The sequence below is a fragment of the Equus przewalskii genome, chromosome 11 (genome assembly GCF_037783145.1).
Source record: "Equus przewalskii isolate Varuska chromosome 11, EquPr2, whole genome shotgun sequence".
In the NCBI taxonomy this organism is placed as follows: domain Eukaryota; kingdom Metazoa; phylum Chordata; class Mammalia; order Perissodactyla; family Equidae; genus Equus; species Equus przewalskii.
This window is the reverse complement of record NC_091841.1, coordinates 30,758,359-30,774,778: the sequence shown is the minus strand read 5'-3', so window position 1 is coordinate 30,774,778 and position 16,420 is coordinate 30,758,359. Positions and strand designations below refer to the sequence as shown.

The 16,420-nt window shown below is 56.1% G+C and overlaps 1 protein-coding gene across 15 annotated transcripts in view; it reads left to right on the top strand.

Annotated features, from left to right (window-relative positions):
• Positions 1 to 16,420, top strand: part of SHANK2 (SH3 and multiple ankyrin repeat domains 2) — a 561,061-nt gene that overhangs the window by 268,604 nt on the left and 276,037 nt on the right. For all 15 annotated transcript variants that reach the window (XM_070565748.1, XM_070565747.1, XM_070565746.1 and 12 more), the window contains one exon: positions 5,256 to 5,369. In XM_070565748.1, the coding sequence (XP_070421849.1) occupies positions 5,256 to 5,369 (114 nt within the window). The remainder of the gene's footprint in view (positions 1 to 5,255; positions 5,370 to 16,420) is intronic.

Genomic DNA, 16,420 nt, shown 5'->3' with positions numbered 1-16,420 from the left:
CTCACTGTCTGTGCCACACGCGTCTGTGTGGATGCGTGGCTGTCAGCCAGGTGCTCCATTCTGTAAGTGGAGTCACTCATTCCCTCACTGAGTATCGGGTCCCCCAAATTCACAGGGACCAGGCGAGGGAAGAGGCACAAGGGCCCCGGTGTGAAGTGGGGGGCACCTAACTTGGGTTCCCGGGGAGTGGGGCCTAACCTCCTGGGCTGGACGGCACCCATTTCTGAAAGGGAGTTCAGAGAACAGGAGTCAGCTCTGAGTCATTAGCAGCCTGCATCACAGCAGCTGGAGGATGGTGCCGGTCCTGATGAAGGGGTCCTGGGTGGGGCACCAACAGAGCCCACTATACTGGGCACCACGGGAAAAGGACAGATGAGCGCCAAGTCATGCGGCCCGTGCAGCCAGCACTCAAGACTCCAAGTGCAGGGCTATTCAGAGCTGTCTTGATGCTCCTGCTTCTGCCAACTTGCCCTGCATGAGCAGGTGGTGGAGGAGCATTGGTTGGCCTGCAGGTCAGGCTTGCACAAGGAAGAAACCAGAAGGAGGGGTGGGCTGTCTCAGTGCTGATATTGAGAGAGGCAGCCAAATTGCTGGGGTATGCCTGTGTGCATGTGTATGTGCATGTGTGAATGTGTGTGTGTGTCCCTCTGCTGCATCCTGGTTGACAGGTAGAGTCTCAGGTTGTGTTTCTGTCGAGGGGCTGGTGTTTCTCCCTTCCTCTTGGATGCTTCACCATCACAATCACACGTCCCTGACTTGGAAGAGAGCTTCTCCCGGCTCTGGGCTGCAGGTTGCGCACGCCCTGCCTTCTTCTCAGCCGTGCCTGAACCAGTGAAGAGAGGCCCCAACATGGACTCATGGGCCTGACCATGGACTCCCCACCAAGGCTGACCCGAGCTGTCGAGTGACAGTGATGCTGAGACCACGTGGGCGGGTGGCCAGGGAGCAGGGTCGGCAGGTGCTAGGACCAAGGAAGTCCTCGTCCAGGCCTGTCCCCATTGTAGAGATGAGAAACCTCGTGCTCGGACGGGCCAGCGGCCGACGAATTGCCCGTCCACTGAGTCCGTCTCAGAGCTCACTGGAGTCCAGGGAGGGTGTTCTGGGGAGGGGCCTGCGCGCTCCCAGGGGCTCCGGTCAGGCTCCCAGCACGTTTGAAGGGGGCAGGGAGGGGACCATGAAGACAGACACAGAGAACGGGACAGGGTTTCTTGTGGGAATCGCCACAGGCAGACAGACTGACCGCTCACAGAGGGAGGGACAGCCAAGTGCCTGTGCTGCGTTCTCTTTCCCGGCCTGTGTCCTGCAGCCCCCCAGATGCGGACAGGAAATAGGCCTGGGGGAAGAGGAGAGGGGCTGCGGGTCAGTGGAGTGCGGAGCTGAGGGGCCAGTGAAAGGTGGAATCAGAGGAGACCCCCAGATTGCCGCCTGGATGAGGGGCAGCTGGGGGAGAGAAGGGTGTGCCCCTTCCAGAGCTGTCACACTCGGGATGACGTGGGCTCGAGGCTGCACAGATGGGCTGCAGTAGGAAAGTGGCCCAAGGAAGGACGCAGAACTCAGAGGCGTCCGGGCCTGGGCAGGACCCCGTGGGCCGTGGCACATGAGAGGACGTGCATCTCACCCCGTATTCCCAGCAGAGCTCCCTTCCCCATGCCGGGGCATCACCCCCAGACTGGGACCCGCGGCTCGCTGCAGAGTGTGGGGCGTGCGGGGAGCCAGGCCCCGCCTCCCGTGGAGAATGAAAGTGATGGAGCTCAGTTCCAAAACTCGCACTGCGGAGGACTGAGTCAAGGCTTCTGGAGAGAGCTGGGTGGGCCACGCGGCCTTGCACACGCAGTTGCCTTGGCACCCATTGCTCTGTCGGCCGGGGCCTTTTCCCTCCGTCCAAGCTATGCCTGAACAGCCCCTGGCATCCTGGCTGCCCGGGCCGCTGGCTCTTGGAAGCAGGCCGGTGGGGGTGAGCCAAGGTCATTGTAGGAATTCTGCCCCCTGGACCTTAAGGAGCCACTGCAGGGGCAGGAGTTCTGGGAGGATTGCTAGAGAAACCGAACTCGCTCCTTCCAGGGAGGTGGGGTCCTGGCGACAGAGGGGCAGGGCCTGGGGGTCCTGCTGTGACCCTGTGTCTCCTGGCTGGGCCTCAACTCTCACTTTATTCAAATCTTTTCTGCTCGGCTCTGCCAGGGAGGTCTTAATATTCCCAGTAGACAGTTGATCCTGTGCACCTGGGGCAGCGTGCCCCACCATCTCTGTTAGAGTGAGGGGTGCCCAGGAACAAGGGTGCACCCGTTCTGATCCCCCTGGTGATGCACATATGGGAGAAAGCCCAGGACAGTTTGAAATTCAGCACAGCCTCATGTTGAATCCATTCAGGGGATTCGGTGCAGAATAGGGGGAAAACCTGGGCCTCCGGCTCTCCCAGCACCAAGCCTCGCCCCCATGCACTCAGACAGCTGCCTCCTCCGTGACCCGGGCCAGGCGGGAGGGTTTGGGGGTGAGGGCCGGAGCATCGCAGAGGGGTGGGGACCACACAGTGACCTTCCCAGCCCCCACCTGTCAACTTCGTGGAGCTAACCCAAGGCGGGTAGTTGCTGTGGTTTTCCAGTTCACAAGGCGGGGCTTGTGTGTCTCTGGAGGGGAGAGGCCTGGAGCAGTGACCAGCAGAGGGGACGGCTAGATGGGGCACCCTTCTCTGACCAGTTCTTTTCAGCTGTGGCCCTGGTGTGTGCTGGGCTCCTATGCTGTTCCTTCTCAGGGCGTGAACTGTTTACTTTTCAATGACTTAATCATCGATCCACAGGTGAGCCCAACTCCGCTCCCTCCTGCTATATGAGGAACACCTGTCCCCACCCGGACACAGGTGTGCCTGTCAGGGTTTGCCCTTGAGAAGGCAGGGAGTGAAAAATCCCAGGTATAGGGCTGGGTGGCCCAGCGTACACGGTTGCAGGATTCGCTCACTGCCACTTAAGAAGAGAAGGGCCTGTCTTGCAGACAACCTTGAACATGGGATGTTCCACTGGGACCCAGAAACCCGCCTCTGCACACATTCCCTTCTTCCTTCCCCCTCCATAAAGAGGACCACCAGCTGCCGTTTGCTCAACCAGAAACCCAGGCTCATCCTCTGCCCTTTCTCCCCACCACCCCTGCACCCGGTCCCTCGGCACAGATCCTGTTGTTTCTCCCTCCCCAGTGTGGCTGACACCAGCTCGATGTGGAGGGTCCCTGAGCTGGCCAGTTCTTTCCAGCACATCTCCCCTTCTGCATTGCATTCACCCCCCGCTCTCTTGAGAAGCTGCAAACAGCCTTTCATCTTTTTGTTGGTCTCATAACAACAGTAACACACCCAGAAGTGTATCCATGGTATCGATCAAACGTGGGACTGGAATGTGTTATCCCTGACCGGGGGTTCAGAAGGAAGCCAGCGAGCTGTGATGGGGTTCTGTCTGGGTTAGCTGCCTCTGTTTCACACACAGCCATGCTCAGAGCTAAGCAGTATTATCTGACAGATGAGGAAACTGAGGCACAGAGGCAAAGAAGCTGTCCCACGTGTCACGCAGATAAGATGTGGCAGAGATCTGCCCATGCGTGCCTCCTCCCCAGACCTCCTACAACCGGAATGGCTGCCCACAGCCCCGATCACAGGAAAGAGATGGTGCTTTCCTTGCAGGGCATTGGGTCGCACAGCGCCAGGCAGGGCCCCGGCCTCCCTTCGCCCGCCAGGGCAGTGCTGCGAGACGACCTCACAGATCCGGGTTCCACTGGGAAACCGTGTGCGCGTCCGGGTTAGCAGGGCCGCGTGGAGCGTAAGGGGCTGGCATCGATTTTTAGAGGAAATGCTCCCAGCGGTTATAATCGTCTGGTTCGGCTGTGAGGTTGCTTGTTCCATTTAGGTCATTTCTTCGAATTATTAGGCAAAGACTTATAAAAACGAGGTTTTCTGTTCTGTTGACCTTCAAAGACCGTGGGTCCAATGGTTCCTTCTCTGGCCTTTGAGATGAAAATGAGGGATGGAAGAAAGCGCCACTGTTTCCTTGATCCCTTTTTCCACAGTTCTGGTGCCTTGGATCCTGAGTAATTTAAAGATTAAGATATGGAGAGACGATACGGATTTCCCCATTGCACGGCCCCGTTCTGAGGGAGCCAGGGCCTTGGGGGCACCCCCAGCCCTGCACCAAAGGCCTGGGATATAAATGCTCCCTCCCTCCACCCCACCTGCGAGCTCGGCCCTTACAACCAAAATATTTGCCCAAACGGTGCCTTGGGGAACATTTGGGTCCTTGTGATTGGCCCCTTCTACCCCATGTCTTTAGATTTGCGTTGCCCACCCGTGCTCAGCATCAGTCCAGTGTAGAAACAAATTCCCTTCACTCTCCCAGAGGATGTTTACAAGGCTCTCTGAGCTCCCAGCACGTAGCCCAGGGAGGGAGAACCCAAACCCAGCCCGTCGTCCCCTGGCCCTTCAGGCAGGGCAGCTGTGATGTCCCACCTTGCTTGTCTTCACATTTTCATAGTGCAAAATGGCCCCCCAAGGACAAGCCCACCTCCCCTTCTCCCTAAGAGGAGTGGCAAACCTCTGCTCCTTGCCAGCACCGACATAATCAATAGGTTCTTCATTAATAAGCCAGCACGCCAAAGGGCCGGGACCCACCGTGCCAGCATTGGCCGAATGAGCTTTCAATCCAGCCCTTTCTCCCTGAGTCCAGATGGTGTCGTGGAGTCATCAGAGAGCCCTTCACTGCTTTCCCGTCTCCTGCTGTGAATTCTTTCTTCAAACTGGTTTCAAAGATCCAGCAGACCCAGACGCTGGGACTTCTCTCCTCCAGGCACGACCTCCTCGTTCTGCTCCCCGTCGAGGTGGCCTGCCCCCCACTTTTACACCTGCAGTAATTGATGGTGGGGCCTCAACAGCCACCACTCTCCCGGTTCAACTGGGACACGGGAGATGGAACAAAGTGGCCACGTGACGTGTGGTGTCAGATAGAAAGACGCCAGGACGCACCTGCATTCTCTGCCCGAGGAGACCTGGGGACTGCGTGGGCCACGCCCTCAGCACTGTCCTCTCTGAGGGACACTTTGCCAGTCCCCTCGTCCACAGCAGGAGGAGGCGTGGCCAGCCAGCAAATGGACCAGAGGCAATGGCTCTGCCAGCTTGGCCGACACACACTGGCTCCGCTCCATCTGCTGCCCCCGACCCTTGCCTACCCGCCACTCTCCGAGCCCTGGGACCAGCCGGTAACGCCTTCCCCTTTCCTTGTCTCTAGTTCTGAGCATCGGCGAAGGGGGCTTCTGGGAAGGCAGCGCCCGTGGCCACATCGGATGGTTCCCGGCCGAGTGCGTGGAAGAAGTCCAGTGCAAGCCCAAGGACATCCAGGCAGGTAAGGCGGGCGCCGTCCGGGAGCCTCGGGTCGGCTTCCCGGCTTGTCTCAGCCGGAGGTCCGTGTTGCCGGTTCTGTGGAGCGTGCGAGGAACCGGCGGGTGCGCTGTTACAGAGAAAGCCTGTGTCTCAAGACGAGGCCTTGGCTAGTGCGTCGAGGCGGGCTGGTTCAGTCCCACTGGGCTTTGCCCAGACCAGAAATCCCTTATGAGACAGTGTGGAAGCTGTGAGTTAGAAGGCAGCTCAATGCACATTCCAGAAAGCTTGGATCTTCCATTCTAGCTGTGAGAAAAAGGCTTTTGGGGCTTGACTAAGTGCTCGAAGCCTCTTTATCGATCTCTTATACTGATATCATAAACAGGCAGCTTCACATTCACCAGGAGGCCCCGCCCAGGCCCTCCCTGAGAACTACGCAGTTTGATGGCTCGATGAAAACTGCTCAAAAGAGGTCGGTGTTTGCAAAGGAAAAACATTCCAGCAGCTCTCAGACCTCCCAGATAGAGCCCTTGCCGAAGGCCGTTTCAAACTAATCGCCGAAAGGTGGAATTGGTGAAAATGTTAAGAGGAGACCACGTATATAAAACAGTATTGAGAGAATAGTATGGGAGCTGGGAAAAGCAAAGCCCCAGGGTCCCCATGTGTGCCTTCTGGCTTTTGCTGGACTCCCAGCCTCTGCGTGCATGTGCCAGAAGCCACCACGTTCGCTTGGCGGCCAGTGGCTTGGGTGCATCTCCCTCTGCAGCCAGGTGGCCCCTGAGCTCTGCTCAGACGAGCCTCTGTCCCGTGGGGGTCCCAGCCTCGATGCTCGCCAGGGAGCCCCCTGCCCCGTGGCAGGTCTGCCTGGGCTCGCGCAGCCGGAAGATGAGGTGTTCCGAGGACGCGTGCTCTGGACAGCACGATGGTGTCTCCCGGCCTGCTGGGTCCCCCTGACCTGGCGGGCTGTGCAGAGTCTTTACCAGGGACGTTCAGCTGGTCCCCTTTCCGAGAACCGGACTTCAGGGCGCTGCCAGTTTGTGCTAAGCTTCCCCCGTCCCGTCTCTGCTCAAGTTCACACACCAAGGGGAATGGTAATGTCTGCCGTCTTGTGGGGACGTCGAGGTGAGAAGTGTCCCAAACTTAAGCTTGAAAGGGAAGGCTGGCAGGTGCTCCGTGGCCGGGTGGGTCAGTGGTCAGCAGGTGGATGGGAGCATGTTTAACTGGGTGTGATGATGGGTATACTGAGCCCCTGGTACAGGCCGGCCCTCCAGGCCCCCCCAGTGCCCACGGACCACTGGCCCACACTCATCGTCTCCTGCAGGTAGCCTGGCCAGCCTCTCTGGTCTGTGAAGGGCAAGGCCATGGCCTGTGAGCTTGACCCGCCCTCCCTCTCCTCCTTCCCTCTCTCAGTACGTAGATTGAGCATCCCCGCTCCTGGTCCCCCCTCCTCCACTCTTCCGTTGCAGAGACTCAGGCATATGGGTGCCCGGCACTGCTGATGATGCCACGCCTGGATGCGGCAGCCCAGGATGACCACATGTGAGGGTCCTTTGGGCCTCCCTGCTCCCTGCGTCCTCTGCAAATATTGGCTTCCAGGAGACAGGGAGGAAAAGGCAGGGGCAGCTCTAAGCCCCCTGCCCCTCCCCTGCTGTGGGCTTTCTTTGCCCACCTGCCAACATTGCCCACTTCCCCCAGATAAGAGTGTGTGGCTTCCCCACCCACCGACAGCGTACCCGCAGGGGCGAGTGGACACGGTGCAGCTGGTCCAGGCTGATGTGTCCCCTCCAGAAGGGGCTTCCCAGGGGCGGTGGCTTGTTTGTGTTTATTGTGGGGAAGCTGGTTGGTGTGATGGACGTTCCTTGAAGGGCGTTCTGGCTCCTGCACACACTCTGCAGGACCATATCCTTGATAAAGTGCGTTCTCTATGTGGGTGGATGCCCGGCATGGGGATCAACTCTCCTGGAGTTCCAGCCGGTTCTGGGGGCTCCCGTGTGTCCTGGGTGACCTGAGAGCCTGCAAGCAGGCCTCTGACTCCAAGCAGCTATGCTGGGCCGTGGGACGGGGCGCCCCCGTGCATTCGTGCTGTGCCCTCCCTGAACACCTCTTGGCCCCGGGCGTCTCGTGGGAGCCTGAGCTGGAGACAGAGAGACCACTGGTCATGTGGTCCTTAAGGATCTTAGGAGCTGGAACAAATTGTGGCCGGAACAAATGGCCACAAGCAGGTGGCTTCAAACATTGCAAATTTATTATCTCCTGGTTCTAGAGGTCTGAAGTCTGGTGTGAGTCTCAGGGGGCTACAGTCACGGTGTCGGGGGCTGTGTTCCTTTCCGGAAGCTCTGGGGAGAACGCATTCCCTTGCCTTTTCCAGGTGCTGGAGGCTACGACATTCCTTCCTCCATCGTCAAGGTAGTTGTGGGCCAGGTCCTTCTCTGGTCGTGCCTTGGTCACCCTCTCTTCTGCCTCCTCTTCTCCCACTTTTTAGGGCCTGTGGTCAGGACACACTGACTCTCAGCCTTCATTCCCTTTTGCCATGTGAGCACATACTCACAGGTCCCGGGGACTGGGATGTGGACGTCTCTGGGGTACCATCCTCTGTCTATGAAGGATGATAAAACGTGGACCTGATAACTCTGCTATGATGTAGCTGTCCGTCAGAGGAGGAAGGCTTCCCCAGGACGTTGGGTGGAGCCGGCTGGAGCGGGAGAGCAGCACAAAGCAGGTGGAATCTGAGCTGGATTTTAGGATGGGGAACATTCCGGAATGGTTCCTCTTGGTTTCTGTTTGCCTTGGGCTTTCTAAGACCATGACTTAACACCGTCTTTTTTTATATTAATTTCTTGCGTAGAGGTATGATTTAGGTACAGTAAAATGCACAGATTATGAGTCATTCCATGCACTTTGATAAATGTATGCGCCTGTGTCTCCCACTGCAAATAAGATAGAAAACATTTTCATCACCCCGGAAAGGTCTCTCGGGCTGCTTCCCAGCCAGTCCCCCCTCGCAGCCAGAGGCAGCCACGGTTCCGATTTCCATCACGGTAGATCGTTCAGCCTGTTGTTGAATCTCATAGGGACGGAACCCACAGCACGCGCTCGAGCCTGGCTGCCTTCACGCAGCCGGACGCCGGTGCCCGTTCAGCCACGCCGTCGCAGTATCCGTGGTCTGTACATTCTTATCGCTGAGGAGTACTCCGTCAGATATTTATTGCACGGCATGTGCATTCATTCTCCTGGTGACAGACGTTTGGGTTGCTTCTCAATTTGGACTCACGTGATCAATGCTGCTGTGAATGTTTTCGTACGTCTTTTCTCCAGACGTGTGTTTTCATTTCTCTTGGGAAAATACCTAGATGTAGAATGGGTCACAAGACAGGAGTGTGTTTAATTTGATAAGAAACTGCTGTACCATTGGTGTTCCTCCCAGCCGTGGACGAGAGTTCCAGGGGCTCCACTTTCTCACCAGCTTTTGGTAACATCAGTGTCTAATTTCGGCCGTTCTAATGGGGGGGAGGTGGTGCCTTACTGCGGGTGTAATTTACATTTTTCTGATGACTGTTGTCATGAAACACCCTTTTGTATGCTTGCTTACCTACCCTATGCACAGCTTCTTTTGTGAAGTATCTGTCCAAGGCTTCTGCCCATTTTTAATCAGCCTGTTTATCTTATTATTAGTTTGTGGGAGTTTCTCATATATTCTGTTTATCAGTCCTTTGCCAGGTGTATGTTGCAAGTATTTTTTTCCCAGCCTGTGACTTGCCTTTTTGTTGTCTAACTGCGTCTCTTAACACGTAGGTTTTTTAATGAATTTTAAAGGAAGTCCAATTTATCTATTTTTTCCTTTCACAATTAGTACTTTATGTAGCGCCTCTTTTTTTTTTTTTATGTTGAAAATTAGCAGCCTGGAATATACATAGAATCCAGAAGAGGATACAAAATATTTTCTCAGTGTTTCCATCCAGCGAGCTGGAGTTTGCTCCACCCAGCCCGTCCGTCTGGTTCGAGCCCGCAGAGAAAGGCTTCCTCCTCTTCGGTGCAGCATCCCTTTTATGTGTTGTAAGGTGGAATGTGGGGCTCGTGGATCCCGTTCATGTGAATTGAATGAAACAGGTGAATGATATGAGGAATGAGCGACGCAATAAAGAAGGCTGCTCAGGACACTTGATGCCCGTGAGCAGGACCAAGGGATTTCCCTTCACCTAACAACCGACTCAGAGGCCGGGAGCGGCCAACAGCAGAGTGACACGGTGGCTGGGGTCATCGATGGTTTGTTGAGACCGGCGCGGCCCAGTTCCATGAGGCCTGGTCGTTACACCTGCAGCGTGGGGAGCCCCGCCCATCTTCATCTTGGTTCTGGTTTCTCAGGGCTGTGTGTGTTTGGGGTGCTTCGCGATCTCCAGCAGGCTTTCTTGTGTGGTTTCTCATCCGACCTGTGCAGTAAGCAGGGAGGAACCGTCCTCCCCGATTTACACACCGTCGCCCGGTCTCAGCACCCAGGAGCACACCAGGAGGCACCCGGTGGGGCCGTGACCCGTTCTTTGAAACTCCTGACACTCTCTGTTTTGGCCACTACCTCCCGGAGTGACTGGTATAGTGATCCTGGAGTTCGCCCACCCGTGAGTAATCCTCGTGCGTGCCAGCCCAGAGCGATGGGGAGGCCAAGGCAGGTCCAGGCTCCTTCTCAGCTCAGCTGCCTCCTGGCTGGCTTCCTGCAGACGGGTTATTTACCAGCTCCGAGGAGATTTCTTCGCGCGGGAATGACGTGGTGCAGTGTGAAGGCTCGAGATGGTGCATGTACAGGGGCAAGAGGAAGAATGTGATTGTGGTTTTATTTTCCGTGCACAAGAGACAGAGGTCTGCCCCCATTTACAAAAAAATGCATGCCTCATCCCAGAGAATTGACAGCAAGGTGCCATGTGTGACAATGGCGTTGTGTGCATGGAGGATGGCATTTTGGAAGGTGGCAATCTGGGAAATTGCCCATTAATTAATGTGCATGACCCTCCCCTCATTCTCCGAGCATCCAGACTTTTTGAGGACGGGGAGAGCATCTTGCTCTTCTGTATCCTGAATGGTTCCTGTTACAGGACGGAATGCACGTCTGCCGGTTCACCGTGTTTGTGAGCAGGAGGGCATGTGGTGCTCCACTGGACCAGGAGACCAAAGGGCTGGCTTCCATCTGCACTGTGAGGCTTTCTAGCTGTGCATATTAGGTGGGACGAAGTCAGCTGCTGTAACAAATTAACCCACAACTTCGGTGGCTTCACATGGTCCACATTCCCTTCCTGTCCAGTAACTGCAGAGTGTGGTTCTCCTGGCCAGCAGGCAAGCTGCTTTTCTCTGAGATGTGACTGAGGGGTCCAGGCCCCTCCATTCTGTGGCCGTGTCATTCTCAAGGGCCATCAGACACCCTGCCCACCCGGGAGAGGCCCTGGCTCAGAAGGGACGCACCCCATGGCCTCTCAGTTCCTGTTGTCCAGGACCAGTCATGTGACCTGGATGCCAGGGGTGCTGGGCATGTGGTCCCCAGCCAGGAGGCATCTCTTGGTGACTAATCGATCAGGGTTCTCCAGAGAAACAGAACCAATAGGATATAGTTATGGAGATGTGGATACGGACGCAGATACAGATATATGTGTATATTAAGGGGCTCATTTTAAGGAACTGGCTCATGTGACCGTGGGGTCAGCTAGTCTGAAGTCCATAGGGCAGGCCGGCAGCTGGAGACTCAGGCAGGAGCTGGTGCTGCCGTCTTGAGGTAGAACTTCTTGTTCCTCAAGGAAAACCTCACTTTGCTCTTAATGCCTTCACCTGATTACAGTAGGCCCATCTACTTTAGCGAGGAAAATCTCCTTTACTTAAAGTCAACTGATGGAAGACACTGTTAACCCCAACTACAGAAGACCTCCACGGCAACAGCCAGACTCACGGCGGGCAGAATAGTGGGTGCTACAGCCCGGTCAGGGTGACAAATAAACTGAGCGTCACCGTGACAGACCCACCCTGTGTATGGAGGAGGGCTAGCTCCTGCCTCTGCCCCGTGGTAGCCTTGCGGGGCCCCCTCCATCTTCCAAGGCGTTGGATTCCTCATCTCTGAACGGGCTGCTAAGTTGGACGATGGCTGGGTCCTTTCTCCTTAGAATTCTACAAATTGAACTGAAATAAGGGATACCCCAGGGATGAATCTCAAATAAGAAACAAAGATGAAATATCTCCAGACTCAATGAGCCCGCCAATGAGTCAGTTTATGAAAAGCTAACACACGTGTGCCATTTTCAGTGACACAGCGTATGTGTAAGTAGAAACTGTGAAACCGGAGCTCCCCGTTCGTCCCTGAGGGAATGACAAAGCCAAGTCACTCCCAAGAAAATAGTATTCTTTTTCTTTTCTTTTTTTTAATTTTTTTTTTTTTGAGGACAATTAGCCCTCAGCTGACATCTGCCACCAATCCTCCTCTTTTTGCTGAGGAAGACTGGCCCTGAGCCAACATCCGTGCCCATCTTCCTCTACTTTATATGTGGGACGCCTTCCACAGCATGGCTCGCCAAGCGGTGCCATGTCCACACCCGGGATCCGAATCGGCAAACCCTGGGCCGCCGAAGCAGAACGTGGGAACTTAACCACTACGCCACCAGGCCGGCCCCAAGAAAATCGTATTTTAGTTGCAGAAGCAGAGAACCTGACTGTGTGATGAGCTCTGCTCACGTAGAATGAGGTGAGAAGATGGCACGAGGAGTAACCACCACCCATCCCTGTCCTAACCCCCATGACAGCCAGAATCTGGTCGCCTGAGAGCTGCTGAGGCGGGCACAGTGGCCTCATGACTGGCCATCCAGATGTCAGGTGCAGAACGCCCATTCGTGACTCCCGCCTCCCTCCCGGGAACACACCCATGTGAGCCTCCCCAGCCTGACCTTAGGGTGTCACTTGCCAGGTGCGCTACCAGAGCCTGTGGGGGTCAGGATCCTCCAGCAGCTGCAGCCACCCCCAGGGAAGAGACTTTGAGGGGCTCCTGGTGGAATGGGCTTCCAGAATCCCACGGCTGAATCTCCCTGGTGCAGGTTCGTGACCGGGTAAAGGACGTGAACGCAGGCCAGGGCTAGCTGGCCCTCCCTTGGGTGGCCGTTCTTCCAGGAAGTGGGCTAAGTCTGTATTTGGGAACTGGCCCTTGTGGCTCTTTAGAAGCTTCCATAAGAACAAGGTCCGGATGAGAAAGTCGAAGCATTGATGAGGAAACAGATGCGGCAGGTACCACGTCCTGTCCGCTTCCCCCAGAGCTCAAGGAGAGAGAAGGGTTCCTCTCTTCTGAGCCTCGGAATCGCCCTTCAGGGCGGAGCCGTGAGGACCCCCGTATATCAGTAAGGGAACACCACGTGTCGGATAGTGGGCCTGCTCTTCCCAGGGATAAGCCGTAAGGAGCATTGGCCCTCCTGCTCCCCCACAGTCTGAAGCCACATGTGAATGGGCCTCAGGAGCCCTCCCCTCCTTTCTCCTGGCGCACACCGTGGCCTTGTCGGGGCCTCAGTAAACCCTCAGAGTTCAAATCCAGCCCTCCAGTCAGGGCTGAGCAGGAGCATGAACGTGACTTTGTGGCTTTGCGGCTTTGCTGAAAGTCTGTGACTGTTCACAAGGGACCGGTGGCCTCCCTTCTTTGAGATTTCTTGTCTGCGCCCACTGATAAGAAGGAGATAATGAAGTGGGAGCACCTCACTCTTGATGGCCCTGGGCTGGGGACCTGTCCGCTTGGCTCATCCTTGTTGTCCAACGTTAGGTCATCTCTAGGATCTGTCCGCGTTCTCTGGGCCATCCGTATTCGACTCACTCCATGTGTATTGAGCATCTGCTGGTGGCAGTCACTCTCCCCGTGCTGCAGGGCCATGTGACGTTGTTCGTGCCTTTCCAGAGCACACGGTCTGAACCCTGCCCCTATAGTAACATCCTCTCACCTCTCAGTCTAGTTTTTATAGCTAATGCATGTGATCTGCACAGTAGACTTGGGAAGTGGGGACACAGTGATGTCCCCCATTTTACAGATGAGAGTCCGAGATGGTAAGTGATTGGCTCAGAGAAACACATTTAATAGGTGACTGAGTCAGGACTCACGCATAGAGACGTCTGAGCTGCCAGTCTGTTCCCGTCGCCTGCAGGGCTGCTGGAATGTCTCCAGGGATCAGCCACCCTCTGACATGTTAAGATTTGGTGGTCATGGAGTCAGGGAGTTGGGTGGTGGTGAAGCTGGTGATAGTGGGCGTCATGGTAGTATTGGTGATGGTGATGATGCTGTTGATGGTGGTAGTGATGATGATGGTGATGACGTTGATGGCAGTATTGGTGTTGATGGTGGTGTTGGTGATGGTGATGATGCTGTTGATGGTGGTAGTGATGATGGTGGTGATGATGTTGTTGGCAGTATTGGTGTTGATGGTGGTGTTGGTGATGGTGGTGATGCTGTTGATGGTGGTAGTGATGATGATGGTGATGATGTTGATGGCAGTATTGGTGTTGATGTTGGTATTGGTGATGGTGGTGACAATGCTGTTGATGGTGATAGTGGTGACGTTGGTGATGATGTTGATGGCAGTATTGGTATTGGTGATGGCAATGATGATGCTGTTGCTGGTGGCAGCAATGATGATAATGGCAATGCAGTTGATGGTGGAAGTGATAAAGGTTTTAAGGAGGTGACAAAGGAATGACGGTGATCAAATCTGACACTCTAGCTTGGTGAACTTTACTGCTCTGGCCACAGATGGATTATTCTCACTTATCCCAAGCACGCCCAGTGTCCCCTTCCTTTCTGGGATCTTCCTGAATTGCCCCTTCTAGCTCCTGAAATTTCACTTCTTTCCTTGAATTCTCTTCTTTGTGTAAAGGCATCAATACTGGGTGCCCTTGAGAAAACTCATTTTACCTTTGTGTGTCTCAATATTCTCATCTGTAAACTGGGTCTACGACAATTCCTGATTTACCTGTCCTACGGGGTTGTTAGGAGCATTCACCAAGATGAATATGAAAGCATAAAACCCTATACACATCCAGCGTTTATTGTCAGGGGTGTCGATAGATTGGTGCCCTTATGATGCTGGGAGCAGCAGCACCATCTACCCTCTTTACAGCGTGTGTTCCTGTGGACAGTTGTGAGTCCTCATTATGCCTGCTTGTCCCCACCTCCACCGACTGCCATGGGTCTCAGTCTAACAGACGGCGCATCCCTCCTCATTCCAGAGACAGCCAAGCTGGCTGCAGAGAAGACCGGCCAGCTCTCGATTCTGTAAGTCCAGCCCCTTGGCCAGAACTTCAGTGAGGAACGAAGAGCAGATACGAAAGTAGTGATTCCATCTTCTTGCCGTTGGCATTGCCGAGTCCCGTGGCCTTCATACCAGTTATGTTTCCGCTCGGGAGTCGTCCCGGTCCCACACCCAGGCCCACTGTTGCAAACACCTGTGTGGTCCTGTTTACCCTTGAGAGAGAGCTCAGCCATGGCGGGCGACCCCGCACCCCTGGACCTCTGCTCAAGGTCCTTCTCCACATGGCGTGTGGGATGCCAGCCCGTTGGGGGCCCCTCTGCTGACAGTGAGACCCTCCTCTTTGAGCCCCTGCTCGGAATCCAAATGGTCCCTGAAGCTGACGGGGTGTTTGTGGGTTCATCCCCTTGCACTATGAATGGAAATGCAGCTCAGCCTTGGTTTCAGTTGCCCATGCCCGGGTGAGAATGATGCCCAAGGCCACTGTTGTGTCTTGCAGCTCTGGCATGGCATGCCCCATGTGAGAGGGACTCAAGTGTGAAGTGAAATGAAATTTAGAGTCAGCTGGAAGCCCGAGCCCGGAGGGCGGCTGAGGGTCACCTTCTGGAGCCAGGCTGTGGACCCAAGCCTCCTTTTTTGGACCCCCGAACGCCCTCTGGAAGCCCCCCTTTACTCCACCAGTAGGTCTGGAGCCTGCCCCCAGGTTCACCCCAAAACTTTCAGTAGCCCTCTTCAGGCCTCCTCAAGTTTAGGGGTGGGGTGGGGTGTGGACAGGGGGCAGGAGCAGGCCCAGGCCCTCCTGGCCTCTGTCCTGGCACAGAAGCCCCCTCCTGTGGCAGCAACCCGCCTGGGCCTGGCGCGCAGGTCTCCTGTGCCCTCTCTGGCCCCCTTTCGGGCCCACAGCCTGGGTCCACCCAGGGGCTCAGGGGCTACCCAGAGATCCGGTCTGGGCTGGGCAGAGGCGACCTGCAGGCCTGGCAATGGCAGCAGTGGTCTCAGCTGGCACTCAGTCCTCAAGACGTCCCGTGAAAGCCTGGGGGCCGGCTGAGTGCCGTCTCCCAGCAAAGCCCGGCCTGGCTTCCCGAGCTCTTCCCTTCAGAAGCATTCCCTCGGGCTCTGCAGGGTCGGCTCCAGAGGACCGCCTGTGGCTTCCGCCGTCCGCTGGCCCCCAAGAGTGGACTGTGAGCCCGTGCCCCAGAGCTCAAAGATGGCCTGGGAAGGGGTCCTGATGCTGGCTTGGCTCTGCCACCTTCACAGCTTTCGTCACCAGGCACACACATAAATGCTCACCAAGATGGGGAGCCCCCAGAACCCTAGCTGTCCCAGGTGGGAGACCCATCACTTCCAGGGTGTCACTGTACCCGGCCGCAGGCTCCTGAGGGAGCGGCTCTCCAGCCTCTTTCACAGAGAATGACACTGATGTGTGGGGGCGTCACATAGCTGGGCAGCAAAGGCAGACGGAACCCAGGCTCCCGGGGCTTCTTGCAGAGCCCGCCCTCCGTGCCGAGCGAGGGCCTGGGTGAATGGGTGCCGGGCACCTCCTGCAGCCACAGCTCCCAGCCCCAGCCTCCCCCTGCCCCACCTGGCCCTGCGGCCCTCCCCACCCTGGGCCGCACGTGATGTTAAATTAACCTCAGACTCACGCACTGGGTCCCGAGAGCTGGGCGTCCCCGAGCGCCTGCACGTGGTCAGGCTCTGAAGTCAGTGACCCGCCACCGGCCTTGCCTCTTCGCTCCTTCCTCCTCAAGCCTGCGGAAGAGACGGGACGAGCAGTTTGGTGCTCATCTGATTTTTGCATCCTTAATTTTTTGCGTGAAACATAACAAACATACAG